Below are 22,683 nucleotides of genomic sequence, written 5' to 3' on the forward strand. Positions count from 1 at the left end.
TACAGTTGCTTTTGAGAAATCATGGAGAACTGGGAAGAAATGGAAAGATACCATATATGTCAGGGATCGGCAACCTTTGGCACGCAGCCCACCAAGGTAAGCCCCCTGGCGGGCCAGGCTGGTTTGTTTTCCTGCTGTGTCCACAGGGTTGGCCTCTCATCCCTTGGCCAGCACATCCCTTGGCCTGCACCACTTCCCGCAGCCTCCATTGGCTTGGAGTGGCAAACTGTGGCCAGTGGAAGCTGCGATCGGCCAAACCTGCAGGCACAGCAGGTAAATAAACCAGCCCGGCGCACCAGGGGCTTACCCTGGCAGGCTGCGTGCCAACACTTGCCGATCCCTGATATATATGATTGCAATCTTTGAAAACCAAATGAAGAATGAGCCTGACAGTTATTCGTAAATCCAACTTCAATCTCTTGTAAAATAATTCTACAAATATTTAGAGAAAAATGGCATAACTGCTAGAGGATAAGGAATCTTGATAAGACTAACTTGATTACCTGTGTATTGTGCGTGCACATGGATTTAAGGTACAATTCTGCTCCATTTGAAATCATTGGAAGTTTTGATGTTGACTCCAAAAGGTGTATGGTTGGAATCCAAAGATGTAGATTGTGATAGATGTAATATATTTGGATTTTATTCAAGTATTTGATAGTTGTATGAAATCCAATGCTGAAAATTGGCCAAATTGGATCTAAGCACTCTTGCAGGGACTGAGTTGTCTGAAAGTGTATAAATGAAGGATAGCAATGAACGGCATTATATTGAATCTCAGAAAGGTGCCTATTCAACTTATTGGTGGTGGGGATTAACATTAGGCCTAGGTTTAGTAAACATCTTTATTATCCACATCATTACTGGAAATAAATTGAAACACTGGATGATGTTTGGACAACAAAAATAAAGTTGATCAGTGAATTGTATGGAATGGCTTGTGAGTGCAAAATTAAGAGCTATAATAAGAATTCTAAGTGACAAGGGAAAGTGTTTATAAGAGTAAAGGTGACTTGATAAGTTCTTTCCTACTCCCATTGAATTGTTAAATCAAAAGATTCTACTGACATCAGTGGAAGCAGGCTGGAGCCCAATAAATCTACAAAATATTTGAAGTGTGTAAATATCAAGAGCATGAAGGAATTATTCAGAGTCAAACAAGTAAGTATAATAAGACATAAATAAGTGCAATTTAAGGGAACAAATTAAGAAACTCTTGGACAATGAGATCTTATTATGTTGCTTGCACTATTTGGAAACCAATTTGTGTAAACTTGACACCAGGTATGCTTTATATGATATGGGAGCAAAAAAAAAAAGACTCCACTCACGTTGGTGTAAATCAGAAGTAATTCTATGAAAGTCACAGGAGTTATATTGGTGGAGAACCTGCATAAATCATAGGAGAATCAGACAGCATATAATCCTTTCAGCTGAAAACTTGAGTAGAGTGAACAATTGTTTTAGCTGAGTTTGTTAACTTGGAAAGTCATGAAAAATCTTCAATGGGTGGCAAAGGAGACGTCTGTAGATTGGAATTTAAGCTAGAACAGGGTGGGGAAATGCTACTACAAACAATGGGTTGTTCTGATGTCTTATTGTTGTCTAAGATAGAAATGTTTTATTGCCCATCATTTAATGAACATGAAAAAGAGAGCTTATTAAATGTAAAGTAAATTGAACAAATATGGTAAAATTCTGTGAATTTAAAGCTTTGCATTAAATTTGCATTAAATTCTATTTGAATTTATAATAGTATATATATGATTGTGACAGAAATGCTTGTCTAGCCATTATAGAGTTGGAGATGGTAATACATGCTAGCAGAAAAAGGAAGACTCATTAATTCAATCAATGCACAAAGACTAACTACTGGTAGGTGTATGGGATGAGATATCTAATATAACAGTTTCCTGCACTCTCTCCTCATAATTGATTTGGCCTGAGTTCTGTCAATGAAGCAGCTAATCCAAAAAGAGAGATACAAATAAGTGACCACACCCTTTGCAAGAGAACTGTGTGTGTACATACATGTGCAGTAACTTTGCCTGAGATAAATGTGATGTATATCTCTTTCTCTCTACCTCAATCAGGATGCAGTCGAGGTAATTTTAAATCTAGGTTCAATGTATGCAGACACAGTCTCTAAGTATTTTTTGAAAACCAGCTATAATACAGAATACAGTAAACTCCCAGAAAGGGATTAATATGAAATATGGAAAATATATAGAGTAACCATTTAGAATATATGTCTGGTGAAAGTTTCACATGCAAATTGTTTGAGTCCATTTAGTTAGTAAATCAATATGCATCAGCTTGTTTTTAAATCCTGTTTCTCACAGACTTATCCAGAGTCCACATTTGAAATTGCCAGCTTCTTTTGCCGTATGCATACCTCTTCTACGTTCAGAGAAGTGGGGGAGAGGGACAACTTTGGCTACCATAACGGAACTCAACTTTGTCAAGTAAAGCAAAACCCAACCTTTGAAGTGAGCTATAGCTCACGAAAGCTTATGCTCAAATACATTTGTTAGTCTCTAAGATGCCACAAGTACTCCTTTTCTTTTTGCGAATACGGACTAACACGGCTGCTACTCTAAACCCCAACCTTGTTATCTCTTTGTAAGGAGATCCCTTAATTTATCTCCCCCCACCCCCTCCCCGTTCTCCAGGCGTTATGGAGTACACTGCACTAATCACAGGGGTACTTCCTGGTCTGTGATGAATAGAGTGTTGGTATTCATCACATTTACTTGCTTAAATACTCAGGGGAAAGACTGTCATTTGCTGCCTGGGAAATAGAGGAGAGGGAATTGCATCGAAGGAAGGGCTCTACCTATAGGGGTTATAAATAAAGTTGAAGCCCAAGTCAGTGAAATTATTCTTTTTTAAATAATTTATTTTATTGTTATAAAAGAAAAAGTGAAATACCATACAGCCGTTATTTCTCCTGATTCAGTTTACATCACAATTTTAAATTCAGGAAAACCAATGTCTCAGTTACACTGAGGCCATCAACATCTGACTCCTGGCTGCATGGGATTTACAAGCTATAAGCATAGGAAAAATGGGGCAGCAGTTTTGTTTTATTTCCAAGACAGTATCCTAGCAGAGATCAATGTTACTTCTACCTCCCAGGCAAAAATTTCTCAAAGTCAATAAACATGGAAAACTGATTTTTTTCCCCCTTTCGCATCCACCATTCTCCAGGAAGTTCATAATTTGTATAACTCTTGTTTCATGTGGGTTCTTTTAATTGTTCATTTTCTTTAATTTATAAATGCATTTGATTAAAGGAAGGGGTTTTTTGTTTGCATAATTCAAAAATTTAAAAAAGGTTGCTTGGTTTGAGAAAGTTTGACAGACATTGCCATAGATCACTGTGGAAATCACATCTCAGTCCCAGGATTGCTGTAACAAGAGATTAAGAAGTCTCAAAAAGGGTGTACTGTGTGTTAATGCTTGCTGTGAATAAATAATAGAAATCAAAAGGTGGAGGTTTGAAAGAAACCATCAGCAATAAGCAATATCACTAGTGGCAATCTGCTGCTAGAGAATGTATGTTAGATTAATAAAACAAATGGGTGAGATGATTTGGATGATTACATCTACTGATAACACTGCCTGAATCTTAAAATTTCTCTAAAACCAATCACAATACGTGTGCCAAAGTAAAAAAAAAAATCAATTCATTGTAGTTTTAGGGCCATGTTCATTAAAGATTTATGACAATTCTGGCTTGATTTCCTTGGCTTTTCAGGGCCTAAGAATAACATATGAAATCAGTATTCATCTGCACCAGAACACATTCTAGGCTCATCTTCATATAATTGGTACAATGTGAAAATTGATTGGTACTGGGGCATAGAAATGATGCCGAGGTGGCATGAATGCAAAAAGAATACTGATTCTGTCTAAGGGTAGGACAGTCACAGGGAGTGAGATTAAGATACCCTCTTAGGAGCCAAGGCCCTACGGCTGTAAATGCTGCTTGCTTGGCTGTTGGAGATGAGAAAGTGCTGGTTTTGGCTGTTTAATGTCACCGCTGATGGTCTCCAGAAGGAGCTGTGTTTCTATACAGAATGTGCAACTAGTTTCTTTCAGTCTGAATTACTTTCTGTAAACTAAGAAGAACAGCAAGAAGAGTTAAAAGCAAAATCTCCATTAGAAAGCCCAGTGTGTGTATTTCCTCTGTACTGTCTCCAGCAACTTTGGCAATAAAAACGGCTGCTGTCTTTCCCGCACAGGAATTGTTCACAGAAAGCTCTATAGCTATTGTACATTCAGCACACCATATGGATCTTACAATGTATACATAATTAGTTAGAATTAGTTAGTTACAATGTATACATAATTACTTCTGATCTCTTGGGCACCAGAGATGCTATCTTCTTACAGATTTGGATGAGAAAAAGGGAATATTCCAATGCCACATTAATACTTTATCCTTGACACATTTGTATGCAGAGTCTCTATTTTTATCATTGAGAAGAAAAAATTATGTCAGAAGATTGGAGGGTCAGAAGACTGCCTATCAGCTGTTTAAAATTTGAAAAGAGTCTTATGGAAAATGAGACCACAGAATCCATGTATTCCCAAGTGCTCCTTCTTCCTAGGTGTCTCTTTTGACTGTTTCAGGTGTCCCTAAGGCCAATTTTGAGGATGGTACATGTATTAACAACATTATTTAACAGAAATCACAATGAAACTCATATAGGCATGTAGGAAAATGAATCACTATAGAAGGAAAGATCAGATTGCTTTTGATCTTGAAGATATTTGGAAGGTTTTGAGGGGAAATCTTGTTTTACAAAAATCCTCCTTATAAAAATTATAACATACTCAGGAAAATAAAACTGTTCTTCAATATTTTTAAAAGATATATTATTTAAGTTAGCAAACAAAATATCCCCCTAGATAAGGAGTGAAATTCTCCTCTGTGCTGTGGGCTGAAAGAGTGCATAAAATCTGGGCTAACCCTGTGTACTCGGGTGAATTTCATCCATAATGAGTACATGTGGATTGTGGTTATTACAGAAAATGAAAGGGACATTGTTTATATCCAGAAAAATTACATTTTCCAGTGAGAACTAAGATTAGCATCAGCTGAGGCAAGAAACATACAATAATATTATCAGTAAAGTTCAATGGACTCAAACACTGAGGTCTAGATGCATAAGGGTTAGATTGTGTAGATGAAATGAATGTTGCCTGAAATTGTAAAGCTTGTTGTCATCATTTACTTCTGTGTGTTTCTCCATAGCAAAAACCAAACAAACAGCTCCCCCCCCACCCCGCCCAAAAAGTCTGCTCTTTGAGCCAGGTACTCAATGAGGAAATGGGAGATTCACAAGGCTGAATACCTCTGGAAAGCTCCTTTCTAATCAAGTAAAAGTGAGGGAGATTCATTTTATTACCTTGATCAGCATTGTCAGATGCCTCTCGGAAAGGTGATGAACATGTTGAATGGTCTTGGGAAACCCCAACATCAAATTACTTTATTTAAATGTTTTTCAGAACTTATGTACTCTTTCTCCTGCGTCTGTTATAATGAGGTTTTAAATTGTTTGGTATTTTCAGGCACTACTATAAGACAAATAATAAACAGAGAATCAAATTATCTGTTGGGGGAAACTCCCTTGAAGTCAATTGAACTGTGCTCACTTACATGCACCAAACAATTAGACAAAATGTGAGGAGGTCTCGTGGATTATTTCTGATTGGAGAAGTAATTGATGGTGGAATCAGGAATTTCTTTCATGCAATCCTGTTGATTTATAATGAATGTACAAAGTCCTGTTTCCCTGAACACAGTAGGACAACAGAAGAACTCTCTTTTCTCACAGTTCTGAACCCCTTTATAGTCATTACTGAGCTCAAAAGCTCTCTCTACAAAAAACACAACCCCTGACTGACAAAAGTTTCACTGACAAAAGCGTTGGTGTGGACAGCACTATGTTGGTGGGAGTGCATCACTACTCATTGGGGGTGGTTTAATTATACCAGCAGGAGAGCTCTCTTCCACCAGCATAGAGCGGCTATACAGGAGACCTTACAGCAGCCTGGCTGTATCATAGAATATCAGGGTTGGAAGGGACCTCAGGAGGTCATCTAGTCCAACCCCCTGCTCAAAGCAGGACCAATCCCCAACTAAATCATCCCAGCCAGGGCTTTGTCAAGCCTGACCTTAAAAACTTCTAAGGAAGGAGATTCCACCACCTCCCTAGGTAATGCATTCCAGTGTTTCACCACCCTCCTAGTGAAAAAGTTTTTCCTAATATCCAACCTAAACATCCCCCACTGCTACTTGAGACCATTACTCCTCGTTCTGTCATCCTCTACCCCTGAGAACAGTCTGGATCCATCCTCTTTGGAACCCCCTTTCAGGTAATTGAAAGCAGCTGTTAAATCCCCCCTCATTCTTCTCTTCCACAGACTAAACAATCCCAGTTCTCTCAGCCTCTCCTCATAAGTCATGTGTTCCAGTCCCCTAATCATTTTTGTTGCCTTCCGCTGGACATTTTCCAATTCTTCCACATCTTTCTTGTAGTGTGGGGCCCAAAACTGGACACAGTACTCCAGATGAGGCCTCACCAATGTTGAATAGAGGGGAATGATCATGCCCCTCGATCTGCTGGCAATGCCCCTACTTATACATCCCAAAATGCCATTGACCTTGGCAACAAGGGCACACTGTTGACTCATGTGCAGCTTCTCATCCACTGTAACCGCTAGGTCCTTTTCTGCAGAACTGCTGCCTAGCCATTTGTTCCCTAGTCTGTAGTGGTGCATGGGATTCTTCCGTCCTAAGTGCAGGACTCTGCACTTTTCCTTGTTGAACCTCATCGGATTTCTCTTGGCCCAATCCTCTAATTTGTCTAGGGCCCTCTCTATCCTATCCCTACCCTCCAGCGTATCTACCTCTCCTTCCAGTTTAGTGTCATCTGCAAACTTTCTGAGGGTGCAATCCACACCATCCTCCAGATCATTAATGAAGATATTGAACAAAACTGGCCCGAGGACCGACCGTTGGGGCACTCCACTTGATACCGGCTGCCAACTAGACATGGAGCCATTGATCACTACCCATTGAGCCCGACAATCTAGCCAACTTTCTATCCACCTTATAGTCCATTCATCCAGCTCATACTTCTTTAACTTGTTGGCAAGAATACTGTAGGAGACTGTGTCAAAAGCTTTGCTAAAGTCAAGGAACAACACGTCCATTGTTTTCCCCTCATCCACAGAGCCAGTTATCTCATCATAGAAGGCGACTAGATTAGTCAGGCATTAGACTTGCCCTTGGTGAATCCATGCTGATTATTCCTGATCACTTTCCTCTTCTCTAAGTGCTTCAGAATTGATTCCTTGAGGACCTGTTCCATGATTTTTCCAGGGACTGAGGTGAGACTGACTGGCCTGTAGTTCCCAGGATCCTCCTTCTTCCCTTTTTTAAAGATGGGCACTACATTAGCCTTTTTCCACTCATCCGAGACCTCCCCCGATCGCCATGAGTTTTCAGAGATAATGGCCAATGGCTCTGCAATCACATCCGCCAACTCCTTTAGCACTCTCGGATGCAGTGCATCCGGCCCCGTGGACTTGTGCTCGTCCAGCTTTTCTAAATAGTCCCGAACCACTTCTTTCTCCAGAGAGGGCTGGTCACCTCCTCCCATGCTGTGCTGCCCAGTGCAGCAGTCTGGGAGCTGACCTTGTTCGTGAAGGCAAAACAAGCATTGTGTACATTAGCTTTTTCCACATCCTCTATCACTAGGTTGCCTCCCTCATTCAGTAAGGGGCCCACACTTTCCTTGACTTTCTTCTCATTGCCGCTGTAAGGTCCATAAGTAGACATAGCCTGACACGCAGATCTCTACTAATACAATACCCAACAAAACCCCTTTGCCCACATGACTCTGTTGCAGGTGCCTTTGTTTTGAGTAAAAAGAAAAGCTCACTAGCTCACGAAAGCTTATGCTCAAATAAATTTGTTAGTCTCTAAGGTGCCACAAGTATTCCTTTTCTTTTTGTGAATACGGACTAACACAGCTACTACTCTGAAACCTTTGATTTGAGTGGTGGTCATATTGTTTCAACTACCTGGTACCATCAAGGACTTTAATGACTCCTTACAACTACCTTAAATGAAGGGCGGCATTTATGTCCACCATCTTTAGTGAGGTTTCACCCAGTTAAAACAATGATCTTCAGTCCTATCACATATGTTTAAAGAATTCTACACAGGATCGTCTGACAAAAATTGGTGGCTCATATTACAACTGGGAACACCACCTATAGTTAAGGTTGCCTAACACTTTACATTATAAGACCCTGTTTTCACTTTCTTTTAACTGTGCCCAACTTTAAATCTTTCAGGTTGAAATTTTCCATGACATGTCTGTTTACAACTGATTTTTTTTTAAGTTTCAACTACAGTTCTTCAGCCATTTCCAAGAATGAGATTAGGAGAAAATACATTATTTCACCCACGGTGAATAAAAACTTACAACCTTATAATCTTGTAATTGAAAAGCTCCAGCACCTCCATGCTTTAAGGAAGAGGGAGGTCAGGGGGTCACCTTGATGTCAGGGAGGGGCCTTTTGCTGTTCCCATGAAAATCCACCAAAATTCATCTGTTATAAACTAAATGAAAAATCTCAGTTCACACAAGCTTAGTAGAGACTTGTTAATTTGGTGGCTAAATTCTCCAAAGATACCATCTTCACTGAGCACGACCCAGGGGCTGAGCAGGACTTTCTTATAAAGGATAAGGCATCAGAACTGAGATAGGGAAGACTGTCTCTTCTGTGCTTTCAGTGCTCCGCTTGCTGGGATCCTGCCAGTGTGAAGGAGAAGGAGGAAACAGCCCGACTGGAATGCAAAGAGTGAGGAGTGTGTGTGTGTGTGTGTGGGGGGGGGGAAATAGGCACAGAAAGGGAGGGGGCACAGAGCCAGTCTAGGAGGAGTGGATAGAAACAGAAGGGGAGTGGAGCCAGAGCTAGGAGATGTGGGGGCAGGAAGCAGAGTGGGAAGGTATGGATAGAAGCAGAGGTGGAAGTGAGCAGAAGTCATGGGAAAAGGCTATGGATAGGAGATGATAATAGTGATTATGTGTTCGTATGTGTAATGTATTTTAATAATATAGTGCACCATATCTAAATTACATCTATGGAAAACTGGATAGACTTGTTGGGACAAATAAGAAATGATCTCAGCATTTACATAAAATCTAATCAAATCTTGATTCTCTTTCAAATATGATTGGTTGACTATATATATGTATCTTCAAGTAACTTTTAACTTCCTGCTTTAGGGCCTGTTCATCTCATCCTTAGGTAATATTCCCAGTAGCTTCAATAGGATTTCCATCATGAGGATTGGTTAGGTTGGCATAGTGCACCCATACAGTATTTGAGAGTCAGAAATCTGTGCGCCACTTATTCTTTCATAACTAGGGCCCTACCAAATTCGTGGCCATGAACAATGCATCACGTACTGTGAAATCATGGCCCACAATCAGTAGCCGCCTCTCTCTGGCCACCCAGCTCAGAAGGTAGCAGCGCAGAAGTAAGGGTGGCATGATAAGATATTGCCGTCCTTACTTCTGCACTGCTGCTGGCAGGATGCTGCCTTCAGAACTGGGCGCTCGGCAAACAGCCACTGCTTCTCTGACCACCTAGCTCTGAAGGCAGTGCAGAAATAAGGGTGCCAATACTGCGATCGCCTTAAAATAACCTTGTGACCCCCCTGCAACTCTCTTTTGGGTCTCCCCCATGAAACGCTGATCTCCCCCGTGAAATCTATATAGTATAGGGTAAAAGCACACAAAAGATCAGTTTTCATGGTGAGAGACCAGAGCAGAATATCCCCAGAGAATGTCGAGTAGGGATCTAACTGAATTACATTGGGATGTTTATTCTTCTTTACTGTGAGGTAAATACCATTTCCTTTACAAAAAAAAGTAGAGGCTTGTCAGTTGCTTTTGTGTGTTGTGGATTGTGACAGTTGATCCTATTTTAGGACAAAGAATATTGACCCAAACTACATGAGAGTTCACATCCACTGCCCTCGCTGTCTTTGTGATGTGAGATCTCTGTAGTACCGCTGACTCTACAGAGCAATAATGAAGAAAAAGAAAGCAAGCTAGATGGATAAAAACTTGAAGTGATTATTTTCTTTAATCTCATTTTTGTACGTGAATCATTCATATATTTTTGAACGTGATCTGCTTAATGTGTATTTTTTACTGGGTTTATGTCTGCAACAGATATATACGTTGTTAGTGGAGTAATCTCTGTAGTTGTTTTCTGCTGAAAAAGCAATGATGGCCATTGTCATTATCTCTGCAGAGATTTCAACTCACTGTGTGGTCACAAGAATCACAGATGTTTCAAAGTGTTTCTGTATTTTGACTCACTGGCAGGAGGGAGAATCCTGTTTTTGAAGTATTTTTTCTTCTTCAACAAAAAAAAATCTTTAGTTCTTCATCAAAAAACCCCTTCAAAAACAGACTCCAACAAGAAACTGCAGAACTGGAATTAATTTGCAAACTGGACATCATCAAATTAGGCCTGAATAAATACTGGGAGTGGATGGGTCACTACAAAAACTAATTACCCCCTGCTGATACTCACACCTTCTTGTCAACTGTTTGAAATGGGCCATCTTGATTACATTGGCCCCATTAGCACTACAAAAGTGATTTCCACCCCTTCTTGTCAACTGTTGAGAATAGCCCACTTCCACCTTAATTGAATTGGCTCATTAGCACTGACCCCCCACTTGGTAAGGTAACTCCCATCTTTTCATACCCTGTGTATTTATACCTCCCTACTGTATTTTCTACTCCATGCATCTGATGAAGTGGGTTTTAGCCCATGAAAGCTTATGCCCAAATAAATGTGTTAGTCTCTAAGGTGCCACAAGGATTCCTCGTTGTTTTTACACACAATGAGTTACAGTTGTAGATTTTAAAAGGTAATAAAAGTTTGTATAATAAGCAGCTTTGCGTATTCTTTGAGGCTGACCCATGCCAACAGCATGAAGATCTCTTGCTTATGTTTCAGAATCTTTGCCCCTCAGAGTCCAGACAGCATAAGGAGACCAAGCTTCTCCTTGTCAAGGATTTTTATCCCTCCTCAAGCCAGAATCCAAGTTGATGGGATAAGTTCATGCACAGGCCTCCCTTTCCAGGGTGGAGTTAGGAGTGCAATCAACAAGGTCTCTGTCCTTTGGTGCTACACAATGCCTCATTTGTCTTCAATGGACCATCCTGAGTACTGGATGAGCACTTTACCTTAATTTCTGCTTCTTTTTCCTGTTGGGTGAATTACACAGTAACACAGGTTTACAATTAAAACACTCAGTATAACTTTATACCACATATACAGATATTATAAGTAAGATTAATACATGCAGCATCCTACAAGCATTCCATAAAGTCTAAACACACTCTTATAACACTAAAATCTATTTTAAGTATACTAACGCACAGGTAAGCCAGACCAGTTTCCAGCTATGCATTTGCAGTGTTCGGCTCTGGGGCCTTGGCATGACCTGGCACCTGGTCTGCCAGAGTCACAATGTGATTTCCAAAAAGTGCTCAGCACTGTCCTAGATCTACTGTCTTTGAAGTCAGAGCTGAAATTCCCCTTGATATCAGTGAGAGCAGAGTTAGGCCAACACTGAGCACTTTGGGGAAAATCCACTTTTAAGGACTATTATACATCACTTTCCTCATTTGCAAATGAGGATTATACCTATATTGGAAGGCTGTAGCCATCTTAGTTCATTTTTGTAAAGTTCCTTGGATAGAAATTGCAACATAAAGACAACTATTAGGTGCCTTAGATACTGAAGAGGTGAAGTAAGAAACTATGCAGAGCATAGAAGCGGGGCAGGTGCCAGGAAGTTTTGGTGGTCTAGCTATTACAAGGCTTCTGAACAAGCTATACAAAGTGTGTGTGTGTGTGTGTGTGTGTGTGTGTGTGTTGAGGAGTCTAGGACTATGGCAGCTATAATGTAAGGGGAACAGTATATCCCCATCCCCCTTTGAGGGTATTCTGTAATGTTCATTAGTACTGATAGGGACAAAAAGTCCAACTTTTGAGCTTTAGCCCATAAGGGGATGTGTTGTGTGGGGGCGGGTGAGTGATTTTTAATCACTGGGTTCCTATAAATGAGAGGAGGAAGAAATAATTTGTGGGGGGTTTTCATAGATTCATAGATACTAAGGTCAGAAGGGACCATTATGATCATCTAGTCCGACCTCCTGCACAACGCAGGCCACAGAATCTCACCCACACACTCCTGCGAAAAACCTCATCTATGTCTGAGCTATTGAAGTCCTCAAATCATTGTTTAAAGACTTCAAGGAGCAGAGAATCCTCCAGCAAGTGACCCGTGCCCCATGCTACAGAGGAAGGAGAAAAAACTCCAGAGCCTCTTCCAATCTGCCCTGGAGGAAAATTCCTTCCCGACCCCAAATATGGCAATCAGCTAAACCCTGAGCATATGGGCAAGATTCACCAGCCAGATACCCAGGAAAGAATTTTCTGTAGTAACTCAGATCCCACCCCATCTAACATCCCATCACAGGTCATGGGGCCTATTTACCATGAATATTTAAAGATCAATTAATTACCAAAATCATGTTATCCTGTCACACCATCTCCTCCATAAATTTATCGAGTTTAATCTTAAAGCCAGATAGGTCTTTTGCCCCCACTGCTTCCCTTGGAAGGCAATTCCAAAACTTCACTCCTCTGATGGTTGAAAACCTTCATCTAATTTCAAGTCTAAACTTCCTGGTGGCCAGTTTATACCCATTTGTTCTTGTGTCCACATTGGTGCTGAGCTTAAATAATTCCTCTCCCTCTCCTATATTTATCCCTCTGATATATTTATAGAGAGCAATCATATCTCCCCTCAACCTTCTTTTAGTTACGCTAAACAAGCCAAGCTCCTTAAGTCTCCTTTCATAAGACAAGTTTTCCATTCCTCGGATCATCCTAGTAGCCCTTCTCTGTACCTGTTCCAGTTTGAATTAATCCTTCTTAAAATGGGAGACTAGAACTGCACACAGTATTCCAGGTGAGGTCTCACCAGTGCCTTGTACAACGGTACTAAAACCTCCTTATCTCTACTGGAAATACCTCACCTGATGCATCCCAAGACTGCATTAGCTTTTTTCACGGCCAGATCACATTGGCAGCTCATAGTCATCCTATGATCAACCAATACTCCAAGGTCCTTCTCCTCCTCCGTTACTTCTAATTGATGCGTCCCCAGCTTATAACTAAAATTCTTGTTATTAATCCCTAAATACATAACCTTACACTTCTCACTATTAAATTTCATCCTATTATTATTACTCCAGTTTACAAGATCATCCAAATTTTCCTATATGATTTCCCGGTCCTTCTCTAAATTGGCAATACCTCCCAGCTTTGTATCATCCGCAAACTTTATTAGCACACTCCCACTTTTTGTGCCAAGGTCAGTAATAAAAAGATTAAATAAGATTGGTTACAAAACTGATCCCTGAGGAACTCCACTGGTAACCTTCCTCCAACCTGATTATTCACCTTTCAGTAGGACCTGCTGTAGTCTCCCTGTTAACCAATTCCTGATGCACCTTTCAGTTTTCATATTGATCCCCATCTTTTCCAATTTAACTAATAATTTCCTTCATTCTTCCACTTTTGCCAAATTTATGGCAAGTATAAATATGCTTCCCTTATATTCTCCATTTCGCTTGGCAATTGTAACACAGTCCATGTAATTCACATTACTCAGTGTTCTGCTTCCCAGTTCAGTGGCAGTGCCAAGAACAACAGTAGAGTCTAAGAGTATTTAGCTTACAAAATTGTGTTTGCCAGAAAGCAAAGCCCTTTTGCAATTAACTAAATTAAATAAAGCAAAAACAAATTAAAAAGCAAATGAGGAGGTATGATGGTTTTATTCTACAGGTTTGAATTTATAGGAGGGTTTAGATTGTCTGTTGATTTTCAAAGCCTGAAATGAAATATGGAGTAGAATTTGTTGTTGTAACTGTCATTTTTTGATTCTTCCAAAATAGATGTATCATTATAGGTGGAGCATGTAGCTGCTCCTATATTTAAAGTTGCCTATCCCTTCCCATTATAAATCCCTGTTTTGATTATAATGTTATTAAACTTTAACTGTTTTAGCTGAAATTTTCTGTTTGGTGTCTGACTCTGATAGATTTTTTTTTTCTGGAAAATTTGATCAAGAATAGCTCAGAAAACATTTCAGAAAACAAAGCTCGTGAAAATTGCCAGTGTTTAAAAAAAATCTACTGAACAAACAAAAAAACACATCTGACCATTTTTGAAAACCTCTAGTGCTTCTGTGGTTTGTAGCAGGAACTTCAAATTACATAGCAGGAGAGCCAAGGCCTAAGTGTTCCATGCAATACCACCAAGATCTGGCTACGTTAGAAACCTCTTGTCAAGGCTGATTCTCCACTCTGGCACTTTGAGTGCAGAAGGTGGGGCCTGCAAGGATTCTAAAAATTAATACTGGCCATTCCAGGCTAGTATTAAACTCCCAAGGTCACAGTTTCTCTTTGACCTTGGATGGGTAGATGCTGCCATCACCCAAATGCAAAAAAAAAAAAAAAAAAAACAAAAAACAAAAAACAAACAAAAAACAAACCTTTTAGGAACCCAGGAAGGAGCACTTGGGAATTCCTTCCCTCAAGCCCTTTCACCCGCCACCTGCCTCCGGGAACAGCTGAGGAAGAAAAGAAAGAAAATTAGCTGTTGCCCCAGCTAATTAAAAAACATATGCACAAACCAATTAAGATACCAAAAATCCAATCCTGTTCTTAAAAAAGGTAAATTTTATTAAAAACAAAAAGAAAGAAAATACATTTGGAACTTAGGTTTTTGCTAGATTTTAAAAACCCACTTACAAAAATTAAACATCAAGAATAACCTTCTTGAGGTCCAGCTTAAAGGTTACAAGTAAAACAAAACCATTTGGGGTTAGCACAGAAGAGTCCATAAGCCAATAAGAAATAAACAGAGATAAACCTAATCACGTCTTTCTAGACATTTTCTGATCTACTTACATATTTGGAGTTCAAATGAGGAGTTTTAGGTATGATCTGATGATTTCCATACCTGACAAAAATCTTTTTGCAGAATAGTCTCAGCCCTGTCTCTGCTCTGTCCTCTCTCTCTGGAGAACAACAACAGCCAGACAAAGGGAAAGTTTTTTCACAATTTTAAAAAGTTCTATCCCTCCCATTGGCTCTTTTGGTCAGGTGCTTACTCCCTTCCTTTTACCTGTAGACTTGTTAACCCTTTACAGGTAAAGCAAGTAAAGAACAAGTACCAAGAGGGATTCTATAGCTAACTGGCTGTCTCGCTGTCCACAAAAGGGAGCTACCCCCCGCTCTCATTTATCACACCTCTAAAAAATACCATTTGCTCATATGCTGTAGAACAGATTAATCACTGACCTGCTAGTTTTGTGAATGCTCCAATGCACTCTGCATGCTCCCAGGTCTTGTTTGCCTGTCCATATCAGCATCTCTTGCATAGTGGGAAGTACACTGAACTGGAGGCCAGGAGACCATGAGTTCACATCTTGCCTCTGTGACAGATGGCAACTTCCTGCAATATATTTGGGAGATCTCACTGTGTTAAGTTTATGTATCATTGTGCACCAGGCATTGTATGCATTTCCATGGGGAAGGGTGACTGTAGCTTTCTAGGAACTAGGAACAGTGGAGGCTGATTAGGCAAATTGACTGAGGTTATAATACCTCCACTGAGGTACCACCACTTGCTGAGGCTCAAATATACTGGTTCAAATTGGAGTCTTCAGAGACTACTGACAAATAAAGGACTTTCAGATAAATAGCCTGACTTTAAACTGACTTAGATCCTTCTTTCTGATATAGCAAATGGACAGAACCTTCTGCCCAAGGGAAGATGGGATGTATTACTTGATGATTACTTGTTCTGTTCATTCCCTCTGGGGCACCTGGCATTCGCCACTGTTGGAAGACAGGATACTGGACTAAATGGACCTTTGGTCTCACCCAATATGGCCATTCTTATGTGGCAACCTTTGGCAGGTATCAGTCCTTCCAATCCTTCTCTAAAGTCCTAGGTTGGAGTTGGGGTGACCTCTGTTAAGTTCTTTAGCATGTGCTTAGGTTATTTTATTTTTAATATCTTTTCTTTGCATTACCTTCACCTTAAGAATAAATGTGCTTGCTTAGAAAGAGCTCTGTGGTAGCTCATAACTGCTGGCAATTACATTATTCATAGCCTTCAGAGAGTTAGCAGTGCACAGAACTTGGCCTGGTTAGGGAGTCTGGCTTGCTGAGAATAACATAGTGTATGCAGGGAACTGTGCAGCCTGGAAAAATCTCAGTCAGGAGGGAGAGAGACGCAGGTCTTCACCCAAAAGAGGTGACTGCTGGGGAGCTGGGAGCCTAGAGTGGGTGCCCTTACTGGACCACAGAGAGCTCACTGTGGAACCTGTGACAGCCTCTTTCAGTGACTGCTTTTAATATTTCTATGCATTTCACAACTCTTATATTGAGTGAGGCACAAGCTCCGGTGCAGAGCAAAAGGGGGAGATGGTTTGCAACTCCCCTGTTCAGAGGCTGAGAGCCATAAGAGTTGTCTTAACTTGTGTGCTCCTCTACTATGGGCCATTGCTGTGGCACAGAATTGCTAAGGCCCCATCATATCCCTAACCCATCATATAACTTCTCTTGGACCAGGGCCTCCTGATGAGAATGTGGAACCAGCTGTGCTTCTATAGAGGGCCTCTATGTTGAGGGTATTTCTCAGGGGTGAGGTCATTGTGGACTTCTTATGCCAGTTAGCCAGCACAAATGGGTTGCAGTTCAGGGGTGAATTCCCCTGATAATGTCTGGCCTTTTCATCATTCAATCCTACCCTGGCATGAACATTAATAGAGTGAGTTAGTCAATTCCTGAATTCCAAGTGAAAAGGTTATAAAAGCTATAGAGACCAAGGAAAAAGAATAAAGAATTATCAATCCTGACTCAGCACCAATATGCAGGGCTATCTTCTGCTCTGAGTTAAATGCCTGGGTTCATTTCAAAGGAGTTTGTTAAACATAACTGTGAGCAGAATGTGGCCCCAAATATCTTTTCAAGAATTATGCTATGTCAGTGATCAGACAATGCACTGTAGAGGTTGAATGGAGTGCAATTCACTAAACAGTGGCATGAAGATTAATTTCAGGCAATATAAGTTATGAACACTAATGTCAATCATTTAGCGAAAAAGCCTCTAGGTCTTGGGGAACTCTGCAAAATACAATAAAATCAGTTAACTGTGTTCTGCACTCACATGAACATGGTCTAATCTGGTGACTTTGACCTTGCTATAGAATATCCTGTGTTCAGAGTTACAAAAACACAACCATACTCTAGAGCAGGGGTTCTCTTTTTCTTTTTGAGGACCCCCTCAACAAGCTATAAAAAACTTCACAGCCTACTTGTGCCACAACAACTGGTTTTCTGCATATAAAAAACAGGGCCAGCATTAGCGGGTACCAAGCAGGGCAACTGCCTGGGGCCCCGTCCCATGCCACAGGAGTCCACACAAAGCTAAGTTGCTCAGGCTTCAGCTTCAGTCCTGGGTGGCGGGGCTCAGGGTCCCAGGCTTCAGCCCCATGTGATGGAGATTTGGCTTTCTGCCCTGGACCCCAGCATGTCTAATGCTGATCATGCTTGGCAGATCCCCTGACACCTGCTTGTGGTCCCCCAATGGACCCCGGATCCTTGGTTGAGAAATACTGCTCTAGAGAAGTCCTTGATATTGCTCATAGTTAGCATAGTTATCAAAGGTCCTGAACTGCCAGACATAGCTATTAAAATAAATGAGACAGGAAATGCTGACATGATAGTTTTACATATGTTATCTCAGAGGTTTGCATATATTATTAAATCTGTTAATGAAGATGATGAAAAATCAGGCTATTAACATCTCAGTGCTGAGTGCATTGGTGCATTAATTCTTTCTCCTTCTCTTTTCTTTGATATTTCAGTGCTACAGCTACTAAAGGATGGTGCAGACCCTCACACTCTTATTTCCTCAGGAGGCTCCTTGCTTCATCTGGTAAGAGTGATTGAAGATTAGTATTCGTGACAGTGGATAAATATGGCAAGATTCTGAGTAGCATATTGAGCATATTAACAACAACAAAGGTTTATCAATAATTTTTTATCTACACTGAGCACCACAGTGATTATAATTGCATCCAGCTGTGTACATGAAATACATGGTGGCATTCAAAAGGCTTATGTAGGGATGCATCATGTAGTAAGGATGGTTACTAGCAAAATCCAGTTAGATGTTTTAGGCATAAATTATCTGCACAGTAAATAAGAGCAAACGAAAAATTGCCTGCTTCGTAAGATGGAGAAATGCAATATTTCAAAACCTTCACAGAGTAGAAAAAAGATAATTTAACCTTCAGTTTAACTGATGTCATTCCTTACTTTTGATTTTTTTCACTGTTGATCTCCTACAAATGGAAATCTAACATAGTGTCTGCATTTAGATCACCATAGTTATTTGTATATCAGATTAAGAGATTAAAGGAAAAGGGAGCAGGTTTGTGTTTGCCATGTAATTAAGGGAGAGAGAGAGAGAAATACAGCAAATACACTGGTGTCCAGTCACTTTTAGTTATTGTGAAGTACAGGATTATAATTTGGGACCCACAATAGAGTTGTAAGAAGCTCTATGCTCCATGATGCATACAATGTTTTCTGTTTTGACCCACATAAATTTGCAGGGCACCTGAGTTTTGCTTTGAGGGTTGTGTCAAATGTTTCAATGCTCAGGAGAATATGACAAGTTTTGCCTGTTTTGAACACAAAATGATTAATTTGCCCAGATTCTTTCAGAAGGTTCACAAACGTTAGTGAAATGTTCATGGAAGCCTGCCTGGTTTTCTAGTGTGTTTAAAAAAGCCAGTAAAAAACATGCCCCCAAAATTAAGGGCAGTATAATTGAAAATCAGAATTCGATCACACATTTCTACTGCTAGCAAACCAAATAAATCTAGTGGAAGCAATCCCATGATTACTGCTGCTACTACTTTATATTCAGACAAGGAAGTTAGTAACTCATGTCTGTAATACCAAAATAAATCATATTCATCTTAATTTATTTTACAGAGTTTACCTGATCCACCCCTGCAGATGTACTGTTCTTTAAACTACATGGGGGTTCTGCCTGTGGGATGCAGCTGTCGGTTATATCTCTCACTGTACATGACCCTGATGCATACACTGAGTAAAAATCAGAATTTCTGTTCAGTGGTCAATTCCAATACTGCAACATTTGTTTTAATCCCAAACCTGCACAAAAAGTTGTCAAAATTTTTCAAGGGATAGAATATTTAGAAAAATTTCAATTTGGAAACAGTGAAATGTTTCATTTTGAGTCAGTTCAACATAAACCTGTGCTGAGGGGAATCTGCATTGCATCATGGCAGATGTAATCTGGCCAGACAGCCCAGTCTAAAGGAGAAAATGGAGGCCTTAATGCCAATGAGGCCATTAGCCACTATACGAAATGCAACTTAATGATGAATTGACTAAAAATTAATCATTTGGGGTCAGCTCAACAAACTGAAATTCATATTGAACCAACCCGAAACAAAATATTTTGTTTAAATTTTCCCAACAGAAATTGGAAAAATTTCAGCAAAATTGAAATTTTCCCACAGAAAAGTTTGATTTCTGTGGAAACTACATTTTCTGTCAAAAGCACATTTTGACTGAAAATTCCCAACCAGCTCTACTAATGTACAGCACACACTCCTTTGCTTCCCTGGCCAGCACCATTCACTTTGGTGCTGGCTGGACGCAGGATCTGTGGTGGAGCATGGGCTGAAGGTGATGTGTGCTACAAAAACCCATTGTCTTATGATATTTCTGCTTGAGAGAGCTCTGCAAAATGGCATTAAGTGATTCAAATTTATGCTGGATTTGAAAATATTTTTGTATTTTTTTGAGCGTTGACAATTTTTGCTTTGTCGACATAGAGGACCACCTGCCTCTGTGTGCCACACGAAGTTCACAGTTTAAGGGCCAAATCCTGTGTGTGCACATTATCCCTTTAAAATGAGTAGGGTTCTTCTTGTGTGAGTAAGAGAGCAGCATCCTTTGTTATGCACAAATAGCACAGTCCAAACATGATGTGCAGGACAAAGGGACAACTTGAAGCTTTGGTTTTGCTTTTTAGAAGTATTCTATATATGTGATGGGTTATCACTGAAAGACCTTACAGAAGAAGAATGCTTTAAGGGGAGAGATGAGTGTAGACAAACAATATGACTCCTTAATCTTTTCAATTTTCAAATGTAAGGTCCATGAAGTAAGAACCAAAATTTCAGCCAACATGCACCTTGACAAAAACATAATTTGAGAATAAGAGAAAGATTATTGAAAAACAAGTTTTCCCACAGTCAATTGGTAATCTCTGTGATAAATCAAGAGAGTTCAGTAAATATTGTACAGCACTTCTTTCTAGGGAAAAAGATCTTGCCTTTTTTGAAGTCAGTTGCAAAATTTCCATTGACTTCAGTGGGGTCAGGATGTCACCATAGGTACCCAGCCTTCATGTTCCCTTTTTCTTGAAGGCTGTGTGTAGCTCCAGGTCAGCCACCATAGCTGTTGGCCATTAGGCTTAGTTCTAAAACATCTAATTTTAGTTACTTGGGCCCAAGTTTGTTACACAAATGTAACCCTGATTAATTCAATATGGCTTCATGAGTATAACAGAGGGCAGAATTGGCCTCCTAAAAGTATACTACTATTTCAGTTTGCTTTAGAGAGACATATGTTTCCCATTTTACATATATGGAACACAGCAGCATTATTACACGGGCATATTACAGATACAGTGTAACCTTACTAGACTCAAGACTCTGACTCTGTGTATGGCATTCCAACTCCATTCCCAACATCATTTTATAATTTTTAGCCTTTCCTGTATGCTGTTGTTTTGTATCCTAAACCCACGTTGCCTATAGAGCAATGCAGTGCTGCCCATCTTCACCCCATTCATATTAGTTGTTCTTATGTCTTATATCTCAGAAGACCAGAAGAAAAAGGAGAAGAGAAAAATTAATTCTCTTCTCTGGCCTTGTAATTCTGTTGTTGTCTTTACTCACGTGCCAGTCACCAACAAAAGTGCTAGGGCAAGATTTTCAGAAGTGATGAGTGTTTTGGAGTTTCCAACGTGAGGCATCTTTGTAAACTATTGAGCAACTACCCTCTTAAAATGATACCCCTTTAAGGTGTGTGAAGTTGGACACCCAAAAAATGAGTATCTCAAAATTGTTAATTAGATCTGAAAATCTTGGCCCTCGTTAACAGCCCAAAAGCAGTATGGCTTGTAAGCAAGCTGTCCCACTCACATTTTAAAACCATAAGAGAACCTTCTCTACAGATTTTAAGTTACTCTATGTGGCAACTGGAAAACTCTTTTTAACTGCAGTTCTCAGTGAACTGTCTTTTAGGTTTTTTGAGCTTAATGCATCATGCCTCATTACATTCAGTAGGTCTCGTGGGGCCTGTCATTACATAAGTTAACACACAATTCCAAGAGAAGTGAAAACTTCATGCAGGCAGAAACATGATATACTGTCGAGTATGTAAGCTACTGACTTGGTTTCGTGAATATTGTTAATTCATTTGCAGCCAAGTTCTTATCCCATTGGAGACAATGGCAAAATGTGCATTGATTTCAATGTGACTCAGATTGACCCTCTTTTAAACACAGTGCCAATACATCTGGGGATCAGTCATGCTATAAACAGAGCAGACAATTTTATTTCAAGATTTTTTTAAATGTAACTTGGCATTTATTTAAAGATTTGCTCACTCAGATCATTTACGTAGCAGTTTTTAAAATTTAACTGATATAATCTGCTTTATGTAAGAGAAAAGGCTGATCCTTGAGGATTCTTTGCCATTAGCATGAGAAATCTGCTAACTCAAGAACTGAATTAAAAATATATTTACCATAAAATGTCATTAAAAAATTACTTACTGTTTCATTTCCTTTTTCCTCTGTGGCTTCTCCCCACTATACCAAAAAGTGATCTATTTCTTTGATAAAGGCTGTGGAAGATGCTGAATTAAGAGCATTATTCACATTTTTCCAGACTGCCATATTAATGTGCTTTAAACCTGCAATTGAGAGTGGGACTTTCAGAAGCACTAAATTTTGACCTAACTCCCATTGACATCAATGGTAGCAGAGTTCAGGCCCTAAGCTTTTTTGAAATTACCACCTAGAGTGTCCATTCTTTTAGGAAGCACAGAATTGTTTCTTTGGTATGTCCAGTCAGTCAACCATCCTCTCTAACAAGGAAGCTAATTACAATTGATTATTTTTGTTGCATGAAGTGTACTAAGAATGCCAATTCATTTCACAAAAGCCACTGAACAAACATCAGAGTGCAATAATTATTTTATTTTTATTACTACACATCTGGGCTGTTTTCAAACTCTGATGAACTATAGGCAAAAGACATTGTAGCCCATTGTTTATGCCTGTAGCTGTGCAGTCCCATCTGTAATTTGTTCCATATGAAAATTCTTAGGAAAGATCAGAGCCCTGGTTTGTAATGATGTAATTTAT

General features: G+C 39.8%; 1 protein-coding gene across 5 annotated transcripts in view; it reads left to right on the forward strand.

The window, feature by feature from the left end:
* Positions 1-22,683, forward strand: part of MYO16 (myosin XVI) — a 627,399-nt gene that overhangs the window by 162,282 nt on the left and 442,434 nt on the right. For all 5 annotated transcript variants that reach the window (XM_038387064.2, XM_038387062.2, XM_043509217.1 and 2 more), the window contains exon 3: positions 18,068-18,138. In XM_038387064.2, the coding sequence (XP_038242992.1) occupies positions 18,068-18,138 (71 nt within the window). The remainder of the gene's footprint in view (positions 1-18,067; positions 18,139-22,683) is intronic.

This window comes from Dermochelys coriacea, chromosome 1 (genome assembly GCF_009764565.3).
Source record: "Dermochelys coriacea isolate rDerCor1 chromosome 1, rDerCor1.pri.v4, whole genome shotgun sequence".
NCBI lineage: Eukaryota > Metazoa > Chordata > Testudines > Dermochelyidae > Dermochelys > Dermochelys coriacea.